The sequence below is a fragment of the Sus scrofa genome, chromosome 1 (genome assembly GCF_054392235.1).
Source record: "Sus scrofa isolate SSC_HxYL_T2T_F1_AM1 chromosome 1, Sscrofa_HxYL_maternal_Yorkshire_Landrace_v2.0, whole genome shotgun sequence".
NCBI classification, from domain to species: Eukaryota; Metazoa; Chordata; class Mammalia; order Artiodactyla; family Suidae; genus Sus; species Sus scrofa.
This window is the reverse complement of record NC_139383.1, coordinates 238,705,172-238,727,893: the sequence shown is the minus strand read 5'-3', so window position 1 is coordinate 238,727,893 and position 22,722 is coordinate 238,705,172. Positions and strand designations below refer to the sequence as shown.

Sequence of the window (22,722 nt, the reverse complement as noted above, 5' to 3'; positions counted from 1 at the left end):
TGCCTCTGCAGTGACCTAAGCCACTGCAGTCGAATTCTTAATCCACTGTGCCACAGCAGGAACTGCTATAAGATTCTTTAATGCAGATAGACATTTGGGGTTGAGTGGGCATGGGGGGAATACTGGATTCTTTTTTGTACCTGAAAGATTCTTCCACACCACAAAAATCCAAAAACATGGTACATGTGAGTTGTGAACACCCTTTTCTGACTGAATATTTTCTTTTAGTCACCTTTTAAAATTGAAAATTAATATTTTACCTTCAAGTTTATTGAAAAACAACAGACTGTTTGCATATCTGAACTCTAATGGTTCTCCCCCCACCAACTCCCCCTGCCAATTTAGGTGAAATAATTAAAGGATGAGAACATTGCGATTTTATCTTTTTTGCTACAGCATTTTTATATTTCACAAGTTTTAGAAACTTAGAAGATAATGTATTTTTCTATTAGGTTAGAGTGAGAGCCAAGGTGGTAGATCAAATGTGATTCCTGAAGTTTGGTGTACAACTGCATTAGTTTCATAACATCATGAAATGGTATGTCTATTATTATGATTATTATTGTCTTTTTAGGGCCGCATCTGAGGCATATGGAGGTTCCTAGGCTAGGAGTCCAGTCGGAACTGTAGCTGCCAGCCTATACCACAGCCACAGCAACTCGGGACTGAGCCTCATCTGCAATCTACCCCACAGCTCACGGTTATGCCGGACCCTTAACCTACTGTGTGCCAGGGATTGAACTCGCATCCTCATGGATGCTAGTTGGGTTCACTAACCGCTGAGCCATGATGGGAACTCCGAAATTATGTGTCTTTTAATTAATTAATTATAATTATCAAGGAAGATGTATAGCCTTGATTAGCCCTTGACTGGTGATAATGTCTCTTTTTCCAATAGAAGAGCCTCGTATGTACAAACTCAGTGCATATATAAATTCAGTGCAACAAGGTAAAACTCTCTTATAGTTACTGGATTACTTTCAACAGACTTTTATTTCTTCTAACCTTGATTTTAACCTATAGGTTACTTATGGTAATTTTGACCAACTGTTGGTCAGCAGTTGATGGGGGAGCTGCTATATGCCAATAAATAGGGTGAATTTTATGTGTAAAATGTTCTAACTTATGAAGATATTGAAGGTAAAATAACTTTTTCACATGAATCACGTTTAGATTCCCACATCAGTTTGTAGAAGGACCCATGCTGGTGTTTCTGGTTGTTTCTAGATAGTGGTTTTCCACTAATATTAGGAACACAGTGTGACAAGGCAGCAAACTCTTATCATACAAGTTATATATAGTTTTATCCATTTTCAACACAAGCGGAAGAAACCTCACTCAGACATTGTATCAGCTTCCTATGGAGGATGAATAATGATACTTTTATGTACTATACTTATTTCCATAGAACTCTACCTGAGTAAGGAGGATCTGAAAAAACTTCATGATTTTGAAGAACAGTGTGTGGAAAAATACTTCCATGAGAAGATGGAAGGTCTGAATTGTAGCTGTGAGGAACGTATCCGAGTGACATCAGAAAGGTAAAAGTTATATAAGCATTTCTTTCCTTCTTTCCTTCCTTTTTTATGGCTGCACCCACTGCATGTGGAAGTTCCCTGGCTAGGACTTGCATAGGAGCTGCAGCTGCTGGCTTACCCCACAGCTACAGCAACATGTGGTCTGAGCCTCGTCTATAACCTACACCACAGCTTTCAGCAATGCCGGATCCTTAACCCACTGAGTGAAGCCAGGAGCGAACCCACATCCTTACAGAGACTACTTTGGGTTCTTAACCCACTGAGTCCCAATGGGAACTCCTACATGTGTGTTTTCACCCCTAAACTGCTACCTAACCCTGATTATGCTAGTATATCTCCAAAAAGCAGAAAGACCTGCTTTTATAACTCAAGAGTTTTTGATTCTCTAAAATTTTCTCTAAAAGAATATAATAGCCGTGTAATCAGGGCACATTTATAGGGCATCTACTATGTTCCAGGAGTCTTCTAAGTTATTGGAAATAAAAGGTGATTAAGAGAGACCAGGGGCCATCCCTTCCTAGGATTTATATTCTGGTTCATGCCTGTGGAGGGGTGAGAGGGGTAGAAAACAAAAAAGAAATACGTAATTTAATGTCAGTAAATGAACAGTGAAGAAAAAAGTAGCATGAGGGATGGAGCATGAAGGTAGCAAATGGTCTGCTGGAGTTGGGTGTTGGGTTGGACCGTTTTGGGAGCCTGGTGCAGGAAGGGCACTCTAAGGCATTTGAGAAGAAGGGGCCTGAGGGAGGTGGGATGGTGCACCTGGCAGAAGGAGACCCCACAGAGCTGCTTAACCCCTTCTACCACGTGAGGATACAATGACAAGTTTGCAACCCAAAGAGGGCCCTCACATGACCATCTTACCCTGATCTCAGACTTTCAGCATCCAGAGCTATGAGCAACTACTGCCTGCTGCTTATAAGCTACCCAGTCTGGGGCATTTTGTTACACCAGCCCACATAGGCTGACATGCTCCTTTTTTTAAATTTTTTTTGCTTTATAAGGCCTCACCCACATTTATGTAAATATGTGTTTGGGACTGAATTTCAGATGTTTTATACTGAGACAATGCTGAATATTAAATAATGACTTGTGAACCCACAAAATTCTGTTTTACCTGAATGTCTTTAGGCCGAAACTCTGTGAGCTTCTCTTTTTCCCTTCCACACATTTTGTCTTCTTTGTGGCTGTGCTCATTGAGTGCTGTGGGCCAGCTGTTTCTGTTTTGTATGAAACATATACCCAGATAGGCAAACTGCTAAACATCCAGAGCCAGGATGAAGTTCTGCTTGTGCAGTTACTAGCTTTATGTGCTTGGGCAAGTTTACTCTGGGCCTTGTTTTCTTGCCAGTAAAATGAACATAGCAGTTGTGTGGACCCCATGGGGTAATCCAGATGAACTGTGTGGCAGAGCCTGCTGATAGATAGTAAGAATGCAGTGAAGGTCACCTATTATTATGTAAAATTAGGCTCCAAAACCTGTGAGTATAGTTTCTTCTAAAATGCAAATTTCCCTTCCAAACATTAAGAAAAAGAAGGTAAAGAGATAAAACTGATGGAGATGGGCATCCTTGCCCCTAAGGATTATGAACCGGGACAAGGTCATGGAGAGCCCTTTCCTTTACATTATACGCTAAGGAAAAATTGTAGATGGTCAGAAAGATTTACCTTCTAGGAAGTAACCATATGGATTTGAGGAGTCAGAATTGGAACTAGGGAGACAGCTTGAGAGATCGATAGTGCAGACGGATGACCCTCAAGGACTAGCAGCATTTAAAAGAGCATCTCAGGAGTTCCCTTTGTGGCTCAGCGGTTAACAAGCCTGACTAGGATCCATGAGGATGTGGGTTCAATCCCTGGCCTTGCTCAGTGGGTTAAGGATCTGGTGTTGCCATGAGCTGTGGTGTAGGTCACAGACACGGCTCAGATCTGGCGTTGCTGTGGTGTAGGTCGGCAGCTACACCTTTGATTCAACCCCTAGCCTGGGAAGTTCCATATGCTGTGGGTGAGGCCTTATAAAGCAAAAAAATTAAAAAAAAAAAAAAAAAAAAAAAAAAAAAAAAAGAGCATGTCAGCCCATGTGGGCTGTTGTAACAAAATGCCCCAGACTGGGTAGCTTATAAGCAGCAGGCAGTAGTTGCTCATAGTTCTGGATGCTGAAAGTCTGAGATCAGGGTGAGGGCCCTCTTTGGGTTGCAAACTTGTCATTGTATCCTCACGTGGTGGAAGGGGTTAAGCAGATCTGTGGGGTCTCTTTTTTAAAAATAGAGCAGTAGTCCCACTCCTCAGGGCTCCATTCCCATAACCTAATCACTTCCTAAATACCCCCCACCTGCTAATACCATCACCTTTTCAGGTTAGGATTTTAACATATGAATTTGGGTTGGTGTTGGGGACATAGCAGAGGTGAAGAAGAGAGGCATATTTTGAGAGGACAATTCATGAGGTAAGTTGGGGATTGGTTGTGGAGCTAAGGGAGAGAGCCGAGAGCCCAGGATGACTCATGTCTGTAGCAGGGTAATTAGGTGAAAGGTGATCCTTTGGAGATAATGAAGGTACAAAATGCACAGCAGGGAGGGTCTGGGAAGCAATAAGGTTTGGATTGGTTGAGCCTGAGATTCTAGTGGCATATTTAGCCAGAGATATCTGGAAGCCTTTCTGTATATGAATCTGAAGCTCTTGGGTCAATTTTGAGCAGGACAAGGAGATGTGGGAGTCATCTGCGTGTTGTAGGAAAATAAAACCAAGACAGAGGAAGGGATTATGCCCAGGAAGCAAGTGGAGTGGGAAGCCTGGGTGGGCTGGGGCAGGGGGCCTCACCCTGAGAGATGTCCATACCTGTAAAATGGACAGAGGAAGAGGAACTCTGGAGAAGGAAAAGAATTGATTTGAAGAGTATAGGAAAAGCTAGGAGAAGTAGTAGCATGAGTTAAATGAATACAGAGGAAAAACTTGAGAACCAGACATTTAGAAAAAAGTAATTCAGTAATAATAATAGTCAACCTAACGTCAATAATACTCATACGCTATCTTATTCATCTTAGATTTTTGTCTTAGGATTTGAGTAGAAAAGGATTAGATGGTAGATGGAGTATGTACCTTCTGAAAAAGATTCTAGATGCTTTCAAGGACTCTAGAATATGATGAAGCCCCCATGTAAATGCAAAACACACTCCATCCGTGTTCCTTTTTTTTTTAGGGCCTCACCCTTGGCATATGGAAGTTCTCAGGCTAGGGGTCGAATCAGAGCTACAGCTGCTGGACTACACCACAGCCATAGTAACTCAGGATCCTATCCGCATCTGTGACCTGTACCACAGCTCACTGCAATGTCAGCTTCTTAACTCACTGAGTGAGGCCAGGGATCAAACCCAAACCCTCGTACAGCCTAGTTGGGTTTGTTAATCTCTGAGCCTCGAAGGGAACTCCTGGAGTTCCTTCTTGATGGCGCTATCTCATCAGCCCTCTTTTTACATGGTTGTCCGTGTAGACGTCATTCTGGGGAGCTCATTAATGAAATATGGGGGTGGGAAGGTGAGAGCATTTTCCTGTGGTAACTGAGCAGAGGTTTGAAGAGGGAGGGCATGGAGGATATTTGCATGCTTTGTTTATTAGGAGAGTATTTGTATGTGTGCCTACTTCTGAAGAAGAGATAACCAATATCCTTACATAGTTAACTGTTGTAAAAACAGAAAAATGAGACCATAGTAAGGCTGTTGCATATCTTACTTTCTCTCTTTGGAATGTTGGCTGCTTTTTGTCCTTATGCTATAAGCCAGCCTGCCCCTCTCTCCGTTCTATGGAGTAAGATGTTAACTAGGTCTTTTCCCCTATTAAACATGTTTGAGTACATTGTATGTGGGGAATGGGACATCTAAAAAAAGTTTAAACACTTTATCCTAATGGGCATCGTGACACATGAGAGTTGCAGTTTGAGCAGGTCCTAGGGTCATTTTGCCTTGAAACCATACTGAGAAGCATTTGTGAGCAACTCCCAGTGTGGAATCTGTTGGTGTGATTCATTTAGTTCCTCAGGGGGCTCTAGGACCCCATAGAACTTTGCTGAGAGGTGCTGCAGTGCAGTGTTTAATCGCTGAAGATGGAGTCACCCCCTCAGGATTGGAAGCCTCACTCTGTCACTGACCATGAGACTGGCCATGTGACCTCTTGTTGTAAAAGGGATGGTAGTGTGGATTAAATAAGATAATGTAAAACGCCTGGCACATAATACGCATTCTGTGAATATTATGATTATCATGATTGTAATTATACTTGTTATAATTTCATTTTTACAATAACTGATCCAGAGGCCCACAGTGAAATAATAACTGTACTGGTTCCTCCCCCATCCCCAATTCTCAAACTCTGCATAGAGGAAACTAAAATTAAGAGAATTCATTTTATATGTCAGAAGGACTAAAAGATAGATTAAATTAATGCAGTTGGTAGTTGAGGAATAGAATTAAAATCTGTTTCATAGAACATTGAGCTTTAGAAAAATAAGTGTGTATACAAGCAAGAGGCCCTGATTTGAGGGTGACCAGGTTATTTGTGTGACAGTCTCTATTGTGGTTTGTTACCTGTCCCTGTGAATAGTTGCTGCTGTCACAATAGACATCCCTTCGATGTGCCGGCTGCTAATGGAACTTAATGAGTCTCCATTACTGCTGTTCAGACCGTTCTGTTTTTGAATTAGATGAAACAGTTCACTGGATGGAGAGGCTCTAATTAAGCATATTTGGAAGGGAATATACGTATATTTTGTGCTCTTTTCTTCATCATCCTTGCCAATTCTAGTCTTGCAAGTTCTATAAGGTCAGAAAGCCTCTCTCTCTCTCTCTATATATATATATATATTTATTTTTTTTAAATATATATATATTTTTATGTATATATATATTTATATATATATATATTTATGTATATATATATTTTTTGTATTTTTGCCATTTCTTGGGCCACTCCTATGGCACATGGAGGTTCCCAGGCTAGGGGTTGAATCAGAGCTGTAGCTGCTGGCCTACACCACAGCCACAGCAACACGGGATCCAAGCTGCGTCTGTGACCTACACCACAGCTCACGGCAACACGGAATCCTTAACCCACTTAGCAAAGGCCAGGGATCACACCTGCAACCTCATGGTTCCGAGTCGTATTCGTTAACCACTGAGCCACAAAGGAAACTCCCGTTGTCTCTTTTTTTCTTTTCTTTTTTCTCTTAGGACTACACCGGTGGCATGTGGAGGTTCCTAGGCTAGGGGTCCAGTCACAGCTACAGCTGCTGGCCTACACCATAGCCACAGCAACACCAGATACAAGCCGCATATGCAATTTACACCACAGCTCACCACAATGCTGGATCCTTAACCCACTAAGGTGAGGCCAGGGATCGAACTCACATCCTCATGGAAGCTAGTCGGATTTGTCTCTCCTGTGCCACAACAGGAACTCCCTTTGTTGTCTTAATTTTAATTTCTCTGCTTACCTTATGAGATTGGATATTTTACCATGTTGCATTATCTTTTGTCTTTTTTGAATTATCTATTTGTGTCCTTTGAGGTCTTTGTTTTTTGTTTTGTTTTTTAAGTTTTATTGAATTATAGTTGATTAGATCTTTGTATTTTTTTCCTTAGCAATTTGTAAAAACTTTTGACTTATAAAAGGATACAAATACTTCATTGTATTTGTTAGAATAATTTTCTATTTTTTTCTGTTTTAAAATTTTGTCTTTTATTTTGATGTGGACGAGTTTCTTTTTATGTAACCAAATATGATGTTATTTTGTAATTTACTTTATTGGTTGTTTTTGGTTTTTGTTTTTGTTTTTTGGCGCCATGGCCAGGGATCAACCCTGTACCACAGTTGTAACCAGAGCCACAGCGGTGACATCAGATCCTTAACCTGCTGAGCCACCAGAGAACTCCATTTCATTGATTGCTGAGCTTAGATAACTGTTAGTTTTCCTGGGGGTGCCATCATAAAGTACCAAAAACTAGGTGTATTACAACAATAGAACTTACTGCCTCACAGTTCTGGAGGTGAGAAGTCCAAAATGAAGATACTGGCAGATCCATGCTTTCTTTGGTGGCTCTAGGAGAGAGTCTTTCCTCCCTCTTGCAGCTTCAGTGTTCCTTGGCTTGTGGATGTGACGGTCCAGTCATAGGGTGGTTTTCTCCCTGAGTGTCTTCACATTGCCTCCTTCCCTCTGTGTCCATATTTCCCCCTTTTATAAGGGTATCACTCATATAGGCTTAGAGAGCTCCTTTATAACCTTATTTTAACTTAATTACATCTGCAAATATGCTACTGTCAAATAAAGTCACATTCCAGGAGTACTGCAGGTTAGGACTTCAGCATTCTTTTTTGGGAGGACACAAAACAAAGCCTATCCCCATACAAATGTATTTACAGAGATACACAGAGAAGTATTAACCAATATTTTCTTTATTCTTTCTAATTCGCCAAATGAAATAAATTGTTACATTAATTTACCTTTGTACTTACATAGCTGAAAGTATCTTGTGTTGCTTTTATATGAATCAGTGGCTGGACATCATAATTTTGGGTTAAAGTATTCAAAATAATTTAAAGATTGGCCTCAGGCTTTCTCTGAATGTAGGTTTCTTAAAATGGGTTTTAGTTGAAACTTGGGAAGCCTATTTGTACTGTGGACTTGGAATTTTATTTTAAAAGATTTATAATTTGTTTTTCCTAATTACATATATGACTATTGATTCTGTTCCTATCACTCTAGTTTCTTCATCAGGATTTCCTTACTCTACCAGAATAGCATAGTGCTTGACAATAGGAGGTAGTAAATTGTTTGCCATGTAATTAATGAATATATTAATGAATACAAATGGACTGATTAATGAGATGATTGAACGGATAACCAGCTGGAAGCTGGAAATGTGGTTCTGAAATATTGGAGAGAAATAAGGGCTAGAAATGTGATTTGTGACTTTCTTTATTAAGGTGCTAATGGTAATTATAAAAGTGGATGAGATCACCTAGGAGGAGAGTACATACATGTTGGAGAGATAAGGCAGAAGACAAAGCCGCTAACTTTGGGAAGCAGCTTAAACTGAGGAGCCACCTAAAGATGGAAGCAAGACAGGAAGAAAGTAAGGCGTGTTCCCATTGGCTCACTGTGTTTATTTTCTTCTCCCTCCCTTTGCCATTAGGGTTACAGAGATGTACTTCCAACTGAAAGAAATGAATGAAAAGGTATCTTTCATAAAGGACTCCTTACTGTCTTTGGATAGCCAGGTTGGACACCTGCAGGACCTTTCTGCCCTGACAGTGGATACCTTAAAAGTCCTTTCTGCTGTTGACACCTTACAAGAGGATAAGGCTCTCCTGGCCAAGAGAGAACACTCGCCCTGCAGGAAACTTCCCCACAGCTGGAGCAATGTCATCTGTGCTGAAGTTCTGGGCAGCATAGAGGTCTCTGGGAAGAAGAAATATCAGTGTTATAGCATGCCCCCTTCTTTGCTGCGCAGCCTGGCCAGAGGCTGGCATCCCACACACATGCAGAAAGGACCCTTTCTTGAGATTACAGAAAGAGAGACTTCAAATGTAAGAGATTACCAGGAAAAGCAAGAAGCAGAAACTAGTATAGCTGCTTCTGGGGTGTCCCTGAATAGGCAAGCACCCCCAAAGTATGGCCAATTTCTCCTGGTCCCTTCTTTTCTAGAGCAAATTCCATATTCTGCAGACACCAACTTGCCTGCGTCCAGACCATCTGTGGAAGCACATCCAGATGTGCTGGTGACTGAACATGTCACCGAGAGTGAGGTCCCTGTTCACCTGACGTGGCAGACCCCGAGTGTCTCGGCCCAGGGCTCAGTGTTGGAAACCAAGGAGCGGTATGAGTCACCTACTCAGGTACCGGCCAGACATGACAAGGGAGAGCAAATGGTCTCCACTTTGACTTGCACACCTGCACCCAAGAGAGTGACTTCCCTCCCTTCACAAGTCAAGAACGTGCAAACTGGAGGTGGATATGTGAACTGGGCATTTTCAGAGGGCGATGAGACTGGCGTGTTTAGCGTCAAGAAACAATGGCAAACCAGCTTGGCCTCCACTTGTAACAGTGACTCCAATCGGAATGAGCAATGCCAGGGACAGATGCGGGGCAGATCGCTATCTGATAACTCAACAAGACTGGCCCAGAGGGATTGCTCAGAGACTGGACCATGGCCTCAGCTGAACACATCCTTTCAGATCAGTCCTCCTCATAGGAAGAAACCCTTCATTAGGAGTCAGAGTTTGAGATTGCACAGGGAGGAGAAATCGAAGATCTGTAAGATTAAAAGTAAGAAGGGCACATTTTTAAAGCCAGTATTAAATTCTTCCATTGTAACCATTCTCATTCTCCCTATCCTCTCAGTCCTTTCTGTGGAACACAATGGTTCCCCATACCATCTGAAACTTAATCATGTAAACCATTTCCCTTACAGATCTTTCACAGTTCTCAGAGATAGGTCGGTCAAAATGGATCAAAGCTAAGATGCTAACCAAGGACAAGAAATTGTCACTGAAAAAGAAGAAAACACAAGGACTACAGGTGCCAGTAAGTGTCTGTTATGTTTTTGACAATTGAGCTAATAACCTGTTTTAGCTTGGTTTCTCTTTATTCTAAAGTGCTATTACCAAAAAATAGCATTGTAATGGAAGGAATTACGATACATAAATTTAAGAGTCTTCAGAGTGGATTTGCCGCAATTTATCTGTCAACTCACATGTTGAAGGACATTTCTGTTTTTTCAGTTTTTGGCTGTTCCCGGCAAAGCTGTTACGAACATTTGTTTACCAGTCTCTGTGTAGACATATGTTTTAATTTCTCCTTGGTAAATATTTAGGAGTGGAATGTTAGAGTCATACAGTAAGCATTTGTTTAATTTTAGGAAAAACTTCCATTCCCACCAGTTTATGAGTAGTGCTTTTGAGTTCCAGTGGGGCACATCCTCACCCATTCTTAGTAAGCACGGTCTTTCAATTTAGGATATGAGTGAGTGTGTAGTGGTATCTCACAGTGGTTTTCATTTGCATCTCCATAGAGACTAGTGCTGCTCAGTATCTCTTCATGTGCTTATTTTCCATCCGTATATCTTTTTTTGGTGGCATGTCTGTTCAAATCTTCTGTGCATGTTAAAAATTGGGTTATTTGTCTTATTGTTAGGTTGTGAGAGGGTTTTTTTACTTTCATTTTTTTATTCTAGATATAAGCCCATTATTGGATATATGTCTTGTAAATATTTTCTCTCAGTTGGTGGCTTGCCTTTTATTTTTCACAAATGTCCTTTGAAACATATACATTTTTTATTTTGAGGAAATTCAGTGTTTGATTTTTTCTTTTATATCTATGCTTTTTATATCATATTTAAGAATCTTTGCCAATCCCAAGATCACTGAGTTTCTCTTATGTTTTCCTCTAGGAGTTTTATAGTTTTTGCTCTTACTTTTGGGTCTAGCACCCATTTTGAGTTAACATTTGTATATGATGATAAAAGGAAGGATTGGGTTTCTTTCCTTCTTTCCTTCCTTTCTTAAATACAAGTATCGCATTTTTCTATCTTTTTTTGTGGTAAAAAGTTTATCTTTTTCTTGTAGAGATATGTTGACACCTTTGTCAAAAATTAATTGACCAGGAGTTCCCATCGTAGCAAAGCGGATACGAATCCGACTAGGAACCATGAGGTTACAGGTTCAATCTCTGGCCTCGTTCAGTGGGTTAAGGATCTAGCCTGGTGGTGAGCTGTGATGTAGTTCACAGACGCAGCTCGGATCTGGTGTTGCTGTCACTGTGGTGTAGGCCAGCAGCTGTAGCTCTGATTAAACCCCTAGCCTGGGAACCTCCATATGCTGTAGGTGTGGCCCTAAAAAAAAAAGCAAAAAAAAAATTAATTGACCATATAAATCCACAATATGTGTGTATCTATTTCTAGGCTCTATTCTGTTCAATTTATCTATATGACTGTCTTTATGCTAATATATCACACTGTCTTGAATACTGTAACTTTATAATAAGTCTTGAAATCATGTGTCGTATGTCTTCCAAATTTTTTCTTCCTTTTCAGAGTTGTTTTGGCTACTCTAGTTTCTTTGCATTTCCACATAAATTTAGAATCAGATTGTCACATTTTACAGACAAGCCTGCTGAGCTGAGTGGAATTGCTGTGGATCAGTTTGGGGAGAACTGGCATCTTAACAGTAATGAATTTTCTGATTCATTAGCATGATATAGCTATTTATATCTTTAATTTCTCTCAGTAATGTTCTGTAGATTTTAGTATACAGGTCTTGTACTTGATTTTTAAAAAGTATCTTTATGTACTTAAACATTTAATTTTATTATAAATTTGATTATTTAAAATAATTTGATTTTTTATAATTTTAAAAAATACTGATTTTGTATTCTACAACCTAGCTAAACTTGTTTGAGTAGGGTTTTTTTGTGATACTTCTTTAGAATTTTCTATATAAATCGTCATGTTATCTATAAATGAATGTGGTTTTACTTTTTTCTTCCAAATCTGAATGTATATTCTTTTTCTTACCCAGTTACACTGGCTAGACCCTCTAAGTGTTAAAAGCAGATATCCTTTCCTCGTTTCTGTTCTGAGGGGGAAAGCCTTTAGTCTTTTACCAGTAGATAAGATGTTACCTGTAGGTTTTTATGTGGATGCCCTTTATCAGGTTGAAGAATTTGCCTTCTATTCCTACTTTTCTGAGAATTTTTATCATTAACGCATATTGGCATTTATCAAATGCTTTTCGTGCATCAACTCACATGAACAGATGATTTTTATTTTTTATTATGTTAATATATTAATTAATCTTATCATGTCAAAAGCAAGGTTTAGAATAGTAGATCGACCTTGCTGGGATGAACCCCACTTGGTCATGATGTGTTATCTTTTTATTTTTTAATTTTTTGTCTTCTTAAGGCTGCACCCATGTCATATGGATATTCCCAGGCTAGGGGTCCAATCAGAGCTACAGCTGCCATTTCATGCCATAGCCACTCCAGATCCAAGCCACATCTGTGACCTACACTGCAGCTCATGGCAACTCCAGATCTTTAACCCACTGATTGAGGCCAGGGATCAAACCTGCATTCTTATGGGTACTAGCTGGGTTCGTTACCAATGAACCACAATAGGAACTCCCTGTATTATCTTTTTTATCTTTTTTATATATGGTATGAATTTTGCTAAAATTTTGTTACAACTTGTTTTACATCTATATTCTTGATAAATATGTTTAGCTGTCTTGTCTTGTAATTTCTGTGTCTGGTTTTGGTATCAGGGTGATGCTGGGCTTATTGACTGAGTTGGGAAGTGTATCCTCTTCATTTTTCTGGGTGAGTTTGTATAGATGTTATTTCAATCTTAATTTTTTGGTAGAATTAACCAATAAAACCGCCTTTGTGGGGAAGTTTTAACTACAAATTCAGTTTCTGTAATAGATATAGGGCTATTTAGGTTATCTGGTTCTTTTTGAATGAACTTTGTGTCTTTCAAGACATTTGTCCATTTCATCTAGGTTGTTAAATTTATTAGCATAAAATGTTTATTATGTTATCTTATCCTTTTGCTATCTGTGAGATCTGAGTGATAGAACTCCTCTCATTTCTGTATTTTATATTTGTGTTTTCTCTTTTGTTTTTTGATTAGTTTGTCTGTAGGTTTATCTGTTTTATTGATCTTTTTGAAGAACCAGTTCTTAGTTTTATTGGTTTACTTTGAATTCTGTTTCATCGATTTCTTCACTTTTTTATTTCCCTGTTCTGTTTACTTTGGTTTAATTTGTTCTTTTTTTTTTTCTTGATGGTTTGTGAAGGTAGAAGTGTTGGTTACTGTTTTGAGACTTCTTTTCTGGTATAGGCATTTAGTGCTATAAATTCCTTCTAATCGTTGTTTTGGCTATATCATACAGATTCTGATATGTTTTTATTTTCATTTAGTATATCTTTTTTGGAGAGGTGGGAGCATATCCATGGTATATGGAAGTTCCCAGGCCAGAGATCAAATCTGTGCCACATCTGTAACAACAGCCACAGCAGTGACAATGCTGGATCCTTAATCCACTCAGCTATGAAGGAACTCCTTCATTTGTATATCTTATTATTTATTGTTAGGAAACCTTAGATCTGAGTTGACGATTCTGCAGATTCATTTTTCATATTCTTAATACCCTGCTTTATATTTCTATTCTACATCTATTTTTCCATATTACAATATGTATGCATTTTTCAAAGCCCCTCAGACTCTTCAGAATGAGAAATAGAAGCAAAGAGATAAATATTGAGACAATTAGGTAAAATCACCTTTTGGAAGAGATATTTATCTTGATGAAGAAGAGTCTTTTTTTCAGGGGATATGCCACAAGTTGCTAGAACCCCATGAAATAAGAATTTCTTTTTGAAATAGTTAAAATGGCAAGATTTCAACTAGGAATTACAACTGAGCTCAAGTACTAATAACTTGCATTTGTTTGTTTTCTTGTAGTTTATCAATTTATCCCACTTCTTCTCTGCCCCTGGAAATATATAAGGCAGCCGTTATTATTAGCTATCTACTGTTTTAGTGATGAAGGATACGAAGCTCATAGACATTAAGTGACTTGCCCAGTTTATATAGCTTCTAAGTGACAGAGCTAAAATTCTGTCACGTTCCTTTGGATCTAAGCCTTATGTTTTTAATGTTGCTATTGTTTTGCTCTATACCAAGTGGTTTTCAAACTGTGGTCTCCCGTCAGCATTAGCACCACCAAAAAACTTACTAGAGGTTCAAGTTCTTCCTCCTCTAAGACCTACTGAATCACACCTCCTGAGGGTGGGACCCAGAAACCCATGGTTTAACACAGTCCAAGGTGATTCTGATGGACACTCAAGTTTGAGAAGCCTTGTTCTCCACCCTGATTCTCAGTCATTACTGCAAATAGAAAAGTGACATGGATGCTTGTGTCCTGCCAGCTTGAGTGATGGGAGCCCAAGTCTTCACAGATGATTTTCATGTGCAGCCAGTGTTAACAACCACTGCTCTTCAACCTGGTTCTTTTATTAATGTGATTCGAAATATGTTCAGATTAATGTCACTGTATTCCAATGTGTCTTTTTCTCCAGGTCATAACAGTCAACACCTGCCCTCAAAGTGATCAGTTAAACTCAGAGCCAGAAGAAAATAAGATCTCAGGAGAACAGAAGTGTTGGAAGGACTGGATCCCGGTGTCCAGATTGAGTCAGATAAGTATGTGACAGTCTATACTCTTCTATCCCCAAAACCCTGGTAGAGTTTCCTCAGGGTATACTCTTTAGACCAATGAGAGTCCATGCTCTTCTTTCAGGTGGGATGAGAGGATGAGAAGATGGTCATACTCTCTTAGGAAAATAATTTTTGTTTTTAGTTTTTATGAAAGCGACAAAATACTATCCATTTGTTTAATGGAATAGTTGTCATAATTCAGAAAAAGCAAAATTAGGAGTTCCTATCATGGCATAGCGGAAATGAATCCGACTCGGAACCATAAGGTTGTGGGTTCGATCTCTGGCCTCGCTCAGTGGGTTAAGGATCTGGCATTGCCATGAGCTGTGGTGTAGGCTGGTGGCTACAGCTCCAATTAGACCTCTAGCCTGGGAACCTCCATGTGCCGCAGTTTCGGCCCTAAAAAGACCCCCCCCCCCCAAAAAAAAAGAAGAAAAAGCAAAAATAAAAGTAATGAAAATCTAGATAGTCTCATATTCTGAGCTGTTGAAACTTAGTCAGAGAATGTTCATTTAGTCTGATTTTTGGGGTGGAGTTTTCTAATTTTACAAATTTGTTGAAGTTCAAGTGACATTGCTATGTGCCCCTACACAGAACTCAGTGGATTGAGTTGTATTTGGTTATTTACTGCTGCTCACATATAATGTTTATTCCACTGGTGCATATCCCTTAAGCTTAATAATATTTTTAGAGAATAGAAGACAGATCGATAAACTAGGAATAAAGACTATGAGCTAGGCATAGAATGTGAAATAAGCCTGGACAGATGAGATAAGGGCAGATTATGAACACAGAATTGAGAACAATAATATGAACATTGAACTTCTTGCATTTGATAGCAGGAGAACTTTACTAATTTTTAAACAGAAGGGACTATGTGATTAAAGGTCATAAATATTTAACATTTTTGGAATACTAAACTTAAGATGCAAATAGATAGTGTATTGAAATCTAAGTTACTATGCTTGTTTAAAACTTTGCTTGCTCTATGGTCACTGGTTTTCATCCAAGGAATGATTTTGTCCCTAAATGCACCCACTCCCCAAGTGTCTGAAAATATTGTAAGACATTTTTGGTTGCCACAATTAAAGGGGAGGAGCAGTTGTTCTTGGCATTGAGTGGGTAGAAGCCAAGGATGCTTCTCAACATCCTACAGTAGGTGAGACAGCAAACCTCCCCATCCTAATCCCCGCCAAAAGGAATTATCCCATCTAAAATGTCATTGCTAAAGATGAGGAACCTTGGTTTATATTTTAAAAAATACTCAATTTTTAAAAATTTGAACAACTTTTTCTTTTTATTTTTTTCCATTATAGCTGGTTTACAGTGTTCTGTCAATTTTCTACTGTACAGCAAGTTGACCTAATCACACTTACACACATACATTCCTTTTTCTCACATTATCATGCTCCACCATAAGTGACTAGATACAGTTCCCAGGGCTACAGAGAAGAATCTCATTGCTGATCCATTCCAAAGGCAATAATTTGCATCTATTGACCCCAAGCTCCCAGTCCATCCCACTCCCTCCCCTCCCCCTTGGCAGCCACAAGTCTGTTCTCCATGTCCATGATTTTCTTTTCTGTGCAAAGGTTCATTTGTGCTGTTTATTAGATTCCAGATATAAGTGATGTCATATAGTATTTGTCTTTCTTTTTCTGACTTCACTCAGTATGAGAGTCTCTAGTTCCATCCATGTTGCTGCAAATGGCATTATTTTGTTCTTTTTCTGGCTGAGTAGTATTCCATTGTGTATATATACTACATCTTAATCCATTCAAAACATACTTAATTGTTTATTGAGAACCAAGTGGACTCTACTGAAAGAGACATTAGAAATTCAATTTTTCAGAACCCCTTCAATTTACAGATATGAGTCAAGAGTTTAGTTGTCTTAAGCCACACCGTTTGCTAGAGCCCATGGTTTTCAAATCTTATACCTAAATATATAATTCTAAAACCAATGATAAATTTTTTCATTTTATTTATAAATGTATATTTACATTATATATTTTAATAAATAGTCAAACCAATATTTAAGTTATTATATATCATTCTTAAATTATTTGTTTTTTTTAAATTGAGATCAATTAACATATAATACTGTACTAGTTTTTTTATTTTAAAAATGTTTTGATTTTCATTTGTATTTCTTTGATGATAAGTGATGTTGAGCTCCTTTCCATGTGCTTTTTAAGAGAATTTATTGGAGTATAGCTAATTTACAATTTTGTGTTAGTTTCAGGTGTACAGCAAATTGAGTCAAGTTGTTCAAATTTAAAATTTTTTTTTAAATTTATGCATAAATATATAACCCATTCTTTTCCTGTATGGGTTATTACTGTATTAGTTTTACAACATAATTATTTGATATATGTATATGTAGCACAACAATTAACACAGTTAGTGTAGTTAACATCCATCACCACACAGAGTTAACACATTTTTCTTTCAATGAGAACTTTTAAGATATATTCTCTTAACAACTTTCAAATATACAATACAGTTAACTATAGTCATTATGCTGTACAGTACACTTCTAGGTATTTATTTATCTTATAGCTGGAGTTTGTACCTTTTGACCATCTTCACTTGTTTAGCTCACTCTCCCATTACCCAAATTATTTAAGTTCTTTCCAATAAATTTTAAACAGAGAAATTTGGGGATGGCAGGAGGATTCTGGGAAAGAATCTCATTTAAGTCTCATTTAAGAAAGGACTTGAAGTACATTCTGAGTTGAGAATTTTATTTTTTAAGAACTTGTCTAAGTTAAGAACTAATTGAAAAAGAATTTTAAAAAAGTTTGAGGGTGGGAGGATACCCTGTCAGGTAGCTCTTTCTAAACACAAAAAGTAAAGTTCTGAGGAAATTAACTGTGACAAGTAAATGCAGAGTGTTAGCTTTTCCTATGAGTATTTTATTTTAAATATAACTGTGCTATCATTGAAATAATATTTATCATAATTTGATATAAAAATCATATATGAAATTTTGTGATTTTTTTCCAGTAGCCTTTTTACATTTTTTGTATACTTTTTTTTTCAGCATAAAATATTAGGAAAATAATTACGACTGTTGCCTCCTACATTTAGCCAGGGACTCTTAATAAGTATTATTCTCATAATTAATCCAACCAAGTACTTCTTAAATTATTGTTAGGTACCTGCTATGCACCAGTGACTCTTTAAGTACCAAGTATTAAAAAATAATAACAGTAAGGATCCCTGTTGGGCTTTTTAAGGAAAAAAAAAAAAAAAACAAAACGAAAAACTAAGACTATTTGCTGGCATTCTCTGCTTTCTTTTGTTTTGTTTTTGCTTTTTAGGGCTATGTCTGCAGCATATGGAAGTTGAATCAAAACTTCAGCTGCCACCCAATGCCACAGCCACAACAGTGCTGGATCCCAGCCACATCTGCCACCTGCACCACAACTCACAGCAATGCCGGATCCTTAACTCACGGAGTGAGGCCAGGGATCGAACCTACATCCTTCTGGATACTAGTTGTGTTCATTACCACTGAGCCATAATGGGAAATCCTGTTTTATTTTCTTTTTAAAGTAGCCTACTCTAATGTTTGATGTGGTTATTAAGGAATTCTTAACAATTTGGACCTCAAATGTCATGCATTTTAAATCATGGATGATAGGGGGCAGGAGGAGGTGAATGTGAAAACTATTAAAGGTTTTTATAGGAGGATAGGGTTTATGAATAACTTAACTTTTGACTTTGATAGAGAAGTATGTATCTGTGGCATATGGAAGTTCCCAGGCTAGGGGTCAACTTGGAGCTACAGCTACCAGCCTACACCACAGCCACAGAAATGCCAGACTCTTAACCCACTGTGTGAGGCCAGGGCTTGAACACACATCCCCATGGATACTAGTTGGACTTGTTACCCCTGAGCCACAACGGGAACTTGATAGAGAAGTATAAATTGTTCTAAATGTAAAGGTAGCTGTCGAAGACTAGAAATACAATATATAGCTTTCAGCCACTTGACTAAAAAGGACAAAGGACTCTTGGTAAAATTTGCTAAAAAGAGAAAAAAAATACAGTATTCAAATTTAGATGTTTGCACTGTTTAGATCTTTTATTTGGGAACTGTGATTTGAATTTAACACATTTTCATGTATTTATTTTTTTTTTCTTTTTAACAAGGTCTAGAACCTTACATATATCAGAAATTGAAAACTCAAGACACTGAACGGCATTCTGTGCAAGTCAGTGATTATTTAAGGCAGTCTCGAGAGGTAAAAACATTTTATTTGATACTTTAAAAGCACGGTTTTTCACTCCCTCTCCTCCCACTTTATTCTTTGCTTGTTGTTCTAATTTGTATGATTTATCCACCCAATAATTTATCCTGAGTATTTTTAATATGAAAGAGAAAGACCTCAGTAATTTTTGAAACTGTCCTCAAATATATAAAAGGTGCCATGTGGAAGAAAAATAAGATATTTTCAAACACTCTTAAGAGGTAGAGCTAGAATCAACATATAGAGACTACTGGGAGACAGATTTCAGCCCAATTTGAGAAAGAATTTTTAGCATTTGGAGCCTTCCAAGGATGGAATGGTTTATTTCTGGAAGTATAAGTGCCTCACTTAGTGTAGTTAATTAAACAGGCGAAGCAAACTTCTTTGCAGATGTGTTGGAGGGGATTTGGACATTATAGGGTAAAGGACCCTCAGTGTTTCTCCAACACTGATTTTGCAGTCTGTTTTTCTTACCATTTGCAAACATGTGCCTGTTTTATTGCCATCCACCATGTGGGAAGCACAATCTAGTTAGACTAGCCCAAGAAATCTAATTTTGGTTCTGGTTTGAACATTATCCCTGTGACCTTGGGAAGTGTATACATATTGCCCATGTGAATGTATACTAACAACCTCAGATGTTCTTGTGGAAATATTATCTGTGAAAGTAAAATATAAGACAGCTTGAAGGTAACTGGAGGCAGGGACTTGTCTGTCCTGGCCAGTCCCAGCTCTGCCACTTCCTCAGTTTCAAAGCTATGTATATATATACACACATACATATATATATACACACATCAGTATATATACACACACATATACATCAGTATATATACATACATATACATCAGTATATACTCACACATACGCATCAGTATATACACACACATACGCATCAGTATATACACACACATACGCATCAGTATATACACACATATACATCGGTTAACCTATGAGCTTCATTAGCTGTATTTCTAAAATGGGGTTAATGCTGTCCTTACAAGATTAATCATGGATAACATAAATAACACCAGTGGGAGTTCCCACTGTGGCCTAGCTGATTAAGGACCTGACATTTTCTCTGTGAAGATGCGGGTTTCATCCCTGACCTCACTCAGTGGGTTAAGAATCTGGCATTGCTGTAAGCTGAAGCGTAGGTTGCAGATAAGGCTTGGGTCCGGTGTTGCCATGACTGTGATGTAGGCTGCAGCTGCAGGTCCGATTCCACCCCTGGCCTGGGAGATTCCACATGCCACAGGTGAGGCTATAAAAGGGAAAAAAAAAATTAGTAGATTCTAAGTAGGAAATAGAATGAGATAAATTCAAGGTAATATTTGAAATATCAACTGAAACAATAATTACTGATGATAGGACATAATTATGGAATAATCAATGTTTCTTGTCAACTTTGACCTTCTTTCTTTCATGTAATTAATTGATTGTATACGTTCACTCTCATTTTTGTAAAAACTGTTATATGTTACATTTTCTCTTTGATGTCCCTGTAAAAGTAATTTCATTCTGTTAAAAATCAGTCACCACACTGAATTACTCATATATTGTGCTAACATTCTGCATCCTTCTAGCAGAATTTAGTATGTTTAGTAAAAGAAATACTGAGCTAGAGGAAGGGAAAAAAGAATTGTACCTCCAAGGAGGTACAATTGCAAGTGTATTACTAGAAGCTTGGGGTGGGAGAGTGTTGAGTGAACATGTAATGACCTTTCCCTTCTGCTCAGGATCTAAGCAAAAACTCTTTGTGGAATTCCAGGAGCACCAAAGTCAGGAGGAACTCTCAGTGAGTATTTCTAAATGTCTATCTTTAAGCATCTTTGGCTTCTATTTTTTTTTGACCTGATTGGGAATAAAGGTTTAATTGGGTCAGAAAAGGAGAAAAAAAAAGTGTATGTCCAACGACAGTTTCTTTCTTTTGCTAGCAAGAATGAAAATCATTTATTCTCTTAGTTTCCCTGTTTGTGGCAATGAGATCTCACCTTATTGCCTTTTAACAATATGAGACATAGACTACTGTAGTGAATTAAGCATTTGTCTTTTTAGTGTCAAAAACACACATGAAATAATGAGTATCTTATTTTTTCTGGTAAATAGTGAAATTTGCATTAAAAAGTATAAGTAAATCTGTCTCAACTGAAAAAGAGACAGGAATGAAGATAGTTTTTTCAAATTTTTTCCTTTTGATTTATAAGGCTGATCTTTTTGGTTTCTCCTTAGGATCCTAATTGTTTGTCAAAGCAGTAACAATTTGAGAAGGTTTAAGACAAACGAGAGCAAGGAAGTCAGGGCTAGAGAGAGAGAGGAGATAGAGAACTCACATTGTCATAGACTTGAGTGTAACTTGAAAACTAACCAAGCAAAGATTATTCTATTTTGTTTATAGTATTTTATGGATTTTTCTAGTTAACATCATCAAATTGACCATCCATACTGCTATAGGAACAGAATTGAAAAGCATCTCTTCTCTACAGAGGGCCAGTGATGCCAGGCAGGTGGAATGTGACGGTCAGCCTGCAGTCAGCACTGTTTGGGATGACCTTTTCTCTTGAGCTCCCATTGAGGTCTCTCTGTTTAAGGCCGCCTCTAGTCTTAATGTGTACATGATTTTCTTCTCCCAAAGGTTCAGTAGTTTGTGCTCATGCAGAGTAGTGGGTTATTGCAGCATGAAATTAAACAATAATTGTAATTGTACTTTCTTCCCTAAGGACTTTAAATACTGGAAATATTCTTGAATGCATTTATTCTGACTTGCCCGTGGCCACTTGTGCACTTGAGCAGGGCACGTAACAATTTAAAGAGAGATAATTTCAGCCTGTGAACATTTAGGGGCCACGTGGGCTAATGAAACTGATTTGTAGGCTTGTCCAGAGACATTCAGAGACTCATTTGTAGGCATCTCCTTTGCATAGTTCAGGAACCCTTTAGTTTAATTGATCCAGAACAGCACAAACACAGTTAAATCTTATATATGTTGTGTGATCACACAGCTAATTAAAAACAAAAACCAACAACTGCTTCACTGTTAGTTTAAGGCATACACAGGAAATAAACTATATGAATATCTGGTGCTCATTTTTCTATGAAAATAATTTAGGGTTGTAAATTGTTTCTTTATTGATAAAGATAGGGGTCAGATATTATATTCTTCCTTCAAAGTAATACATTCATATGTATATGCATATATATTTATAGACTCCATATTATTACTCTTTTACAAACTTTTCCTTTCTTTGATCATTGAAAAATTTAAAGCATTATCTAAACAACTTAAATTTTTCAAACAGGTTGAGAAGTTCAAATGAAGTTGACAGTAAGTTTTTATATTTTATCTTTTCATTTTACTAATGATGAGGTTTGCTTTCTTGCTGAGATTTTTATAATTCTTGAAATCTTTTTTTTTATGATTTGTATCTGCTCTACAAAGTGGCAAGTTCAGTAGAAAAGTAGAAAGTTGTATGTCTTTCTCCAGATAAATCAGGACTGATGTCTGGTTTAAAATTTTTTGAATTACCTGTTTTCAACTGTCCCAAGTTGCTAAGGAAAACCAAGCCACATGAGACACCTCCCTGGTGAAGCCTCTCTCAACAAACTTCACCACAATCTGCGAGCTTCTTTCCATCTTCTTGACCCTCCATCTGG

General features: G+C 37.9%; 1 protein-coding gene across 14 annotated transcripts in view; it reads left to right on the top strand.

Moving 5' to 3' along the window:
• Positions 1-22,722, top strand: part of TRPM6 (transient receptor potential cation channel subfamily M member 6) — a 228,844-nt gene that overhangs the window by 179,793 nt on the left and 26,329 nt on the right. For 9 of the 14 annotated variants that reach the window (XM_084987940.1, XM_084987936.1, XM_084987933.1 and 6 more), the window contains 7 exons: positions 1,409-1,541; positions 8,723-9,855; positions 10,001-10,113; positions 14,671-14,794; positions 18,971-19,062; positions 20,808-20,866; positions 22,368-22,393. In XM_084987940.1, coding sequence (XP_084844066.1) covers positions 1,409-1,541; positions 8,723-9,855; positions 10,001-10,113; positions 14,671-14,794; positions 18,971-19,062; positions 20,808-20,866; positions 22,368-22,393 — 1,680 coding nt within the window. Of the gene's footprint in view, positions 1-1,408; positions 1,542-8,722; positions 9,856-10,000; positions 10,114-12,851; positions 12,907-14,670; positions 14,795-18,970; positions 19,063-20,807; positions 20,867-22,367; positions 22,394-22,722 lie in introns of those variants that run through there. The other 5 variants (XR_014822855.1, XR_014822850.1, XR_014822858.1 and 2 more) reach the window with 3 other exon arrangements.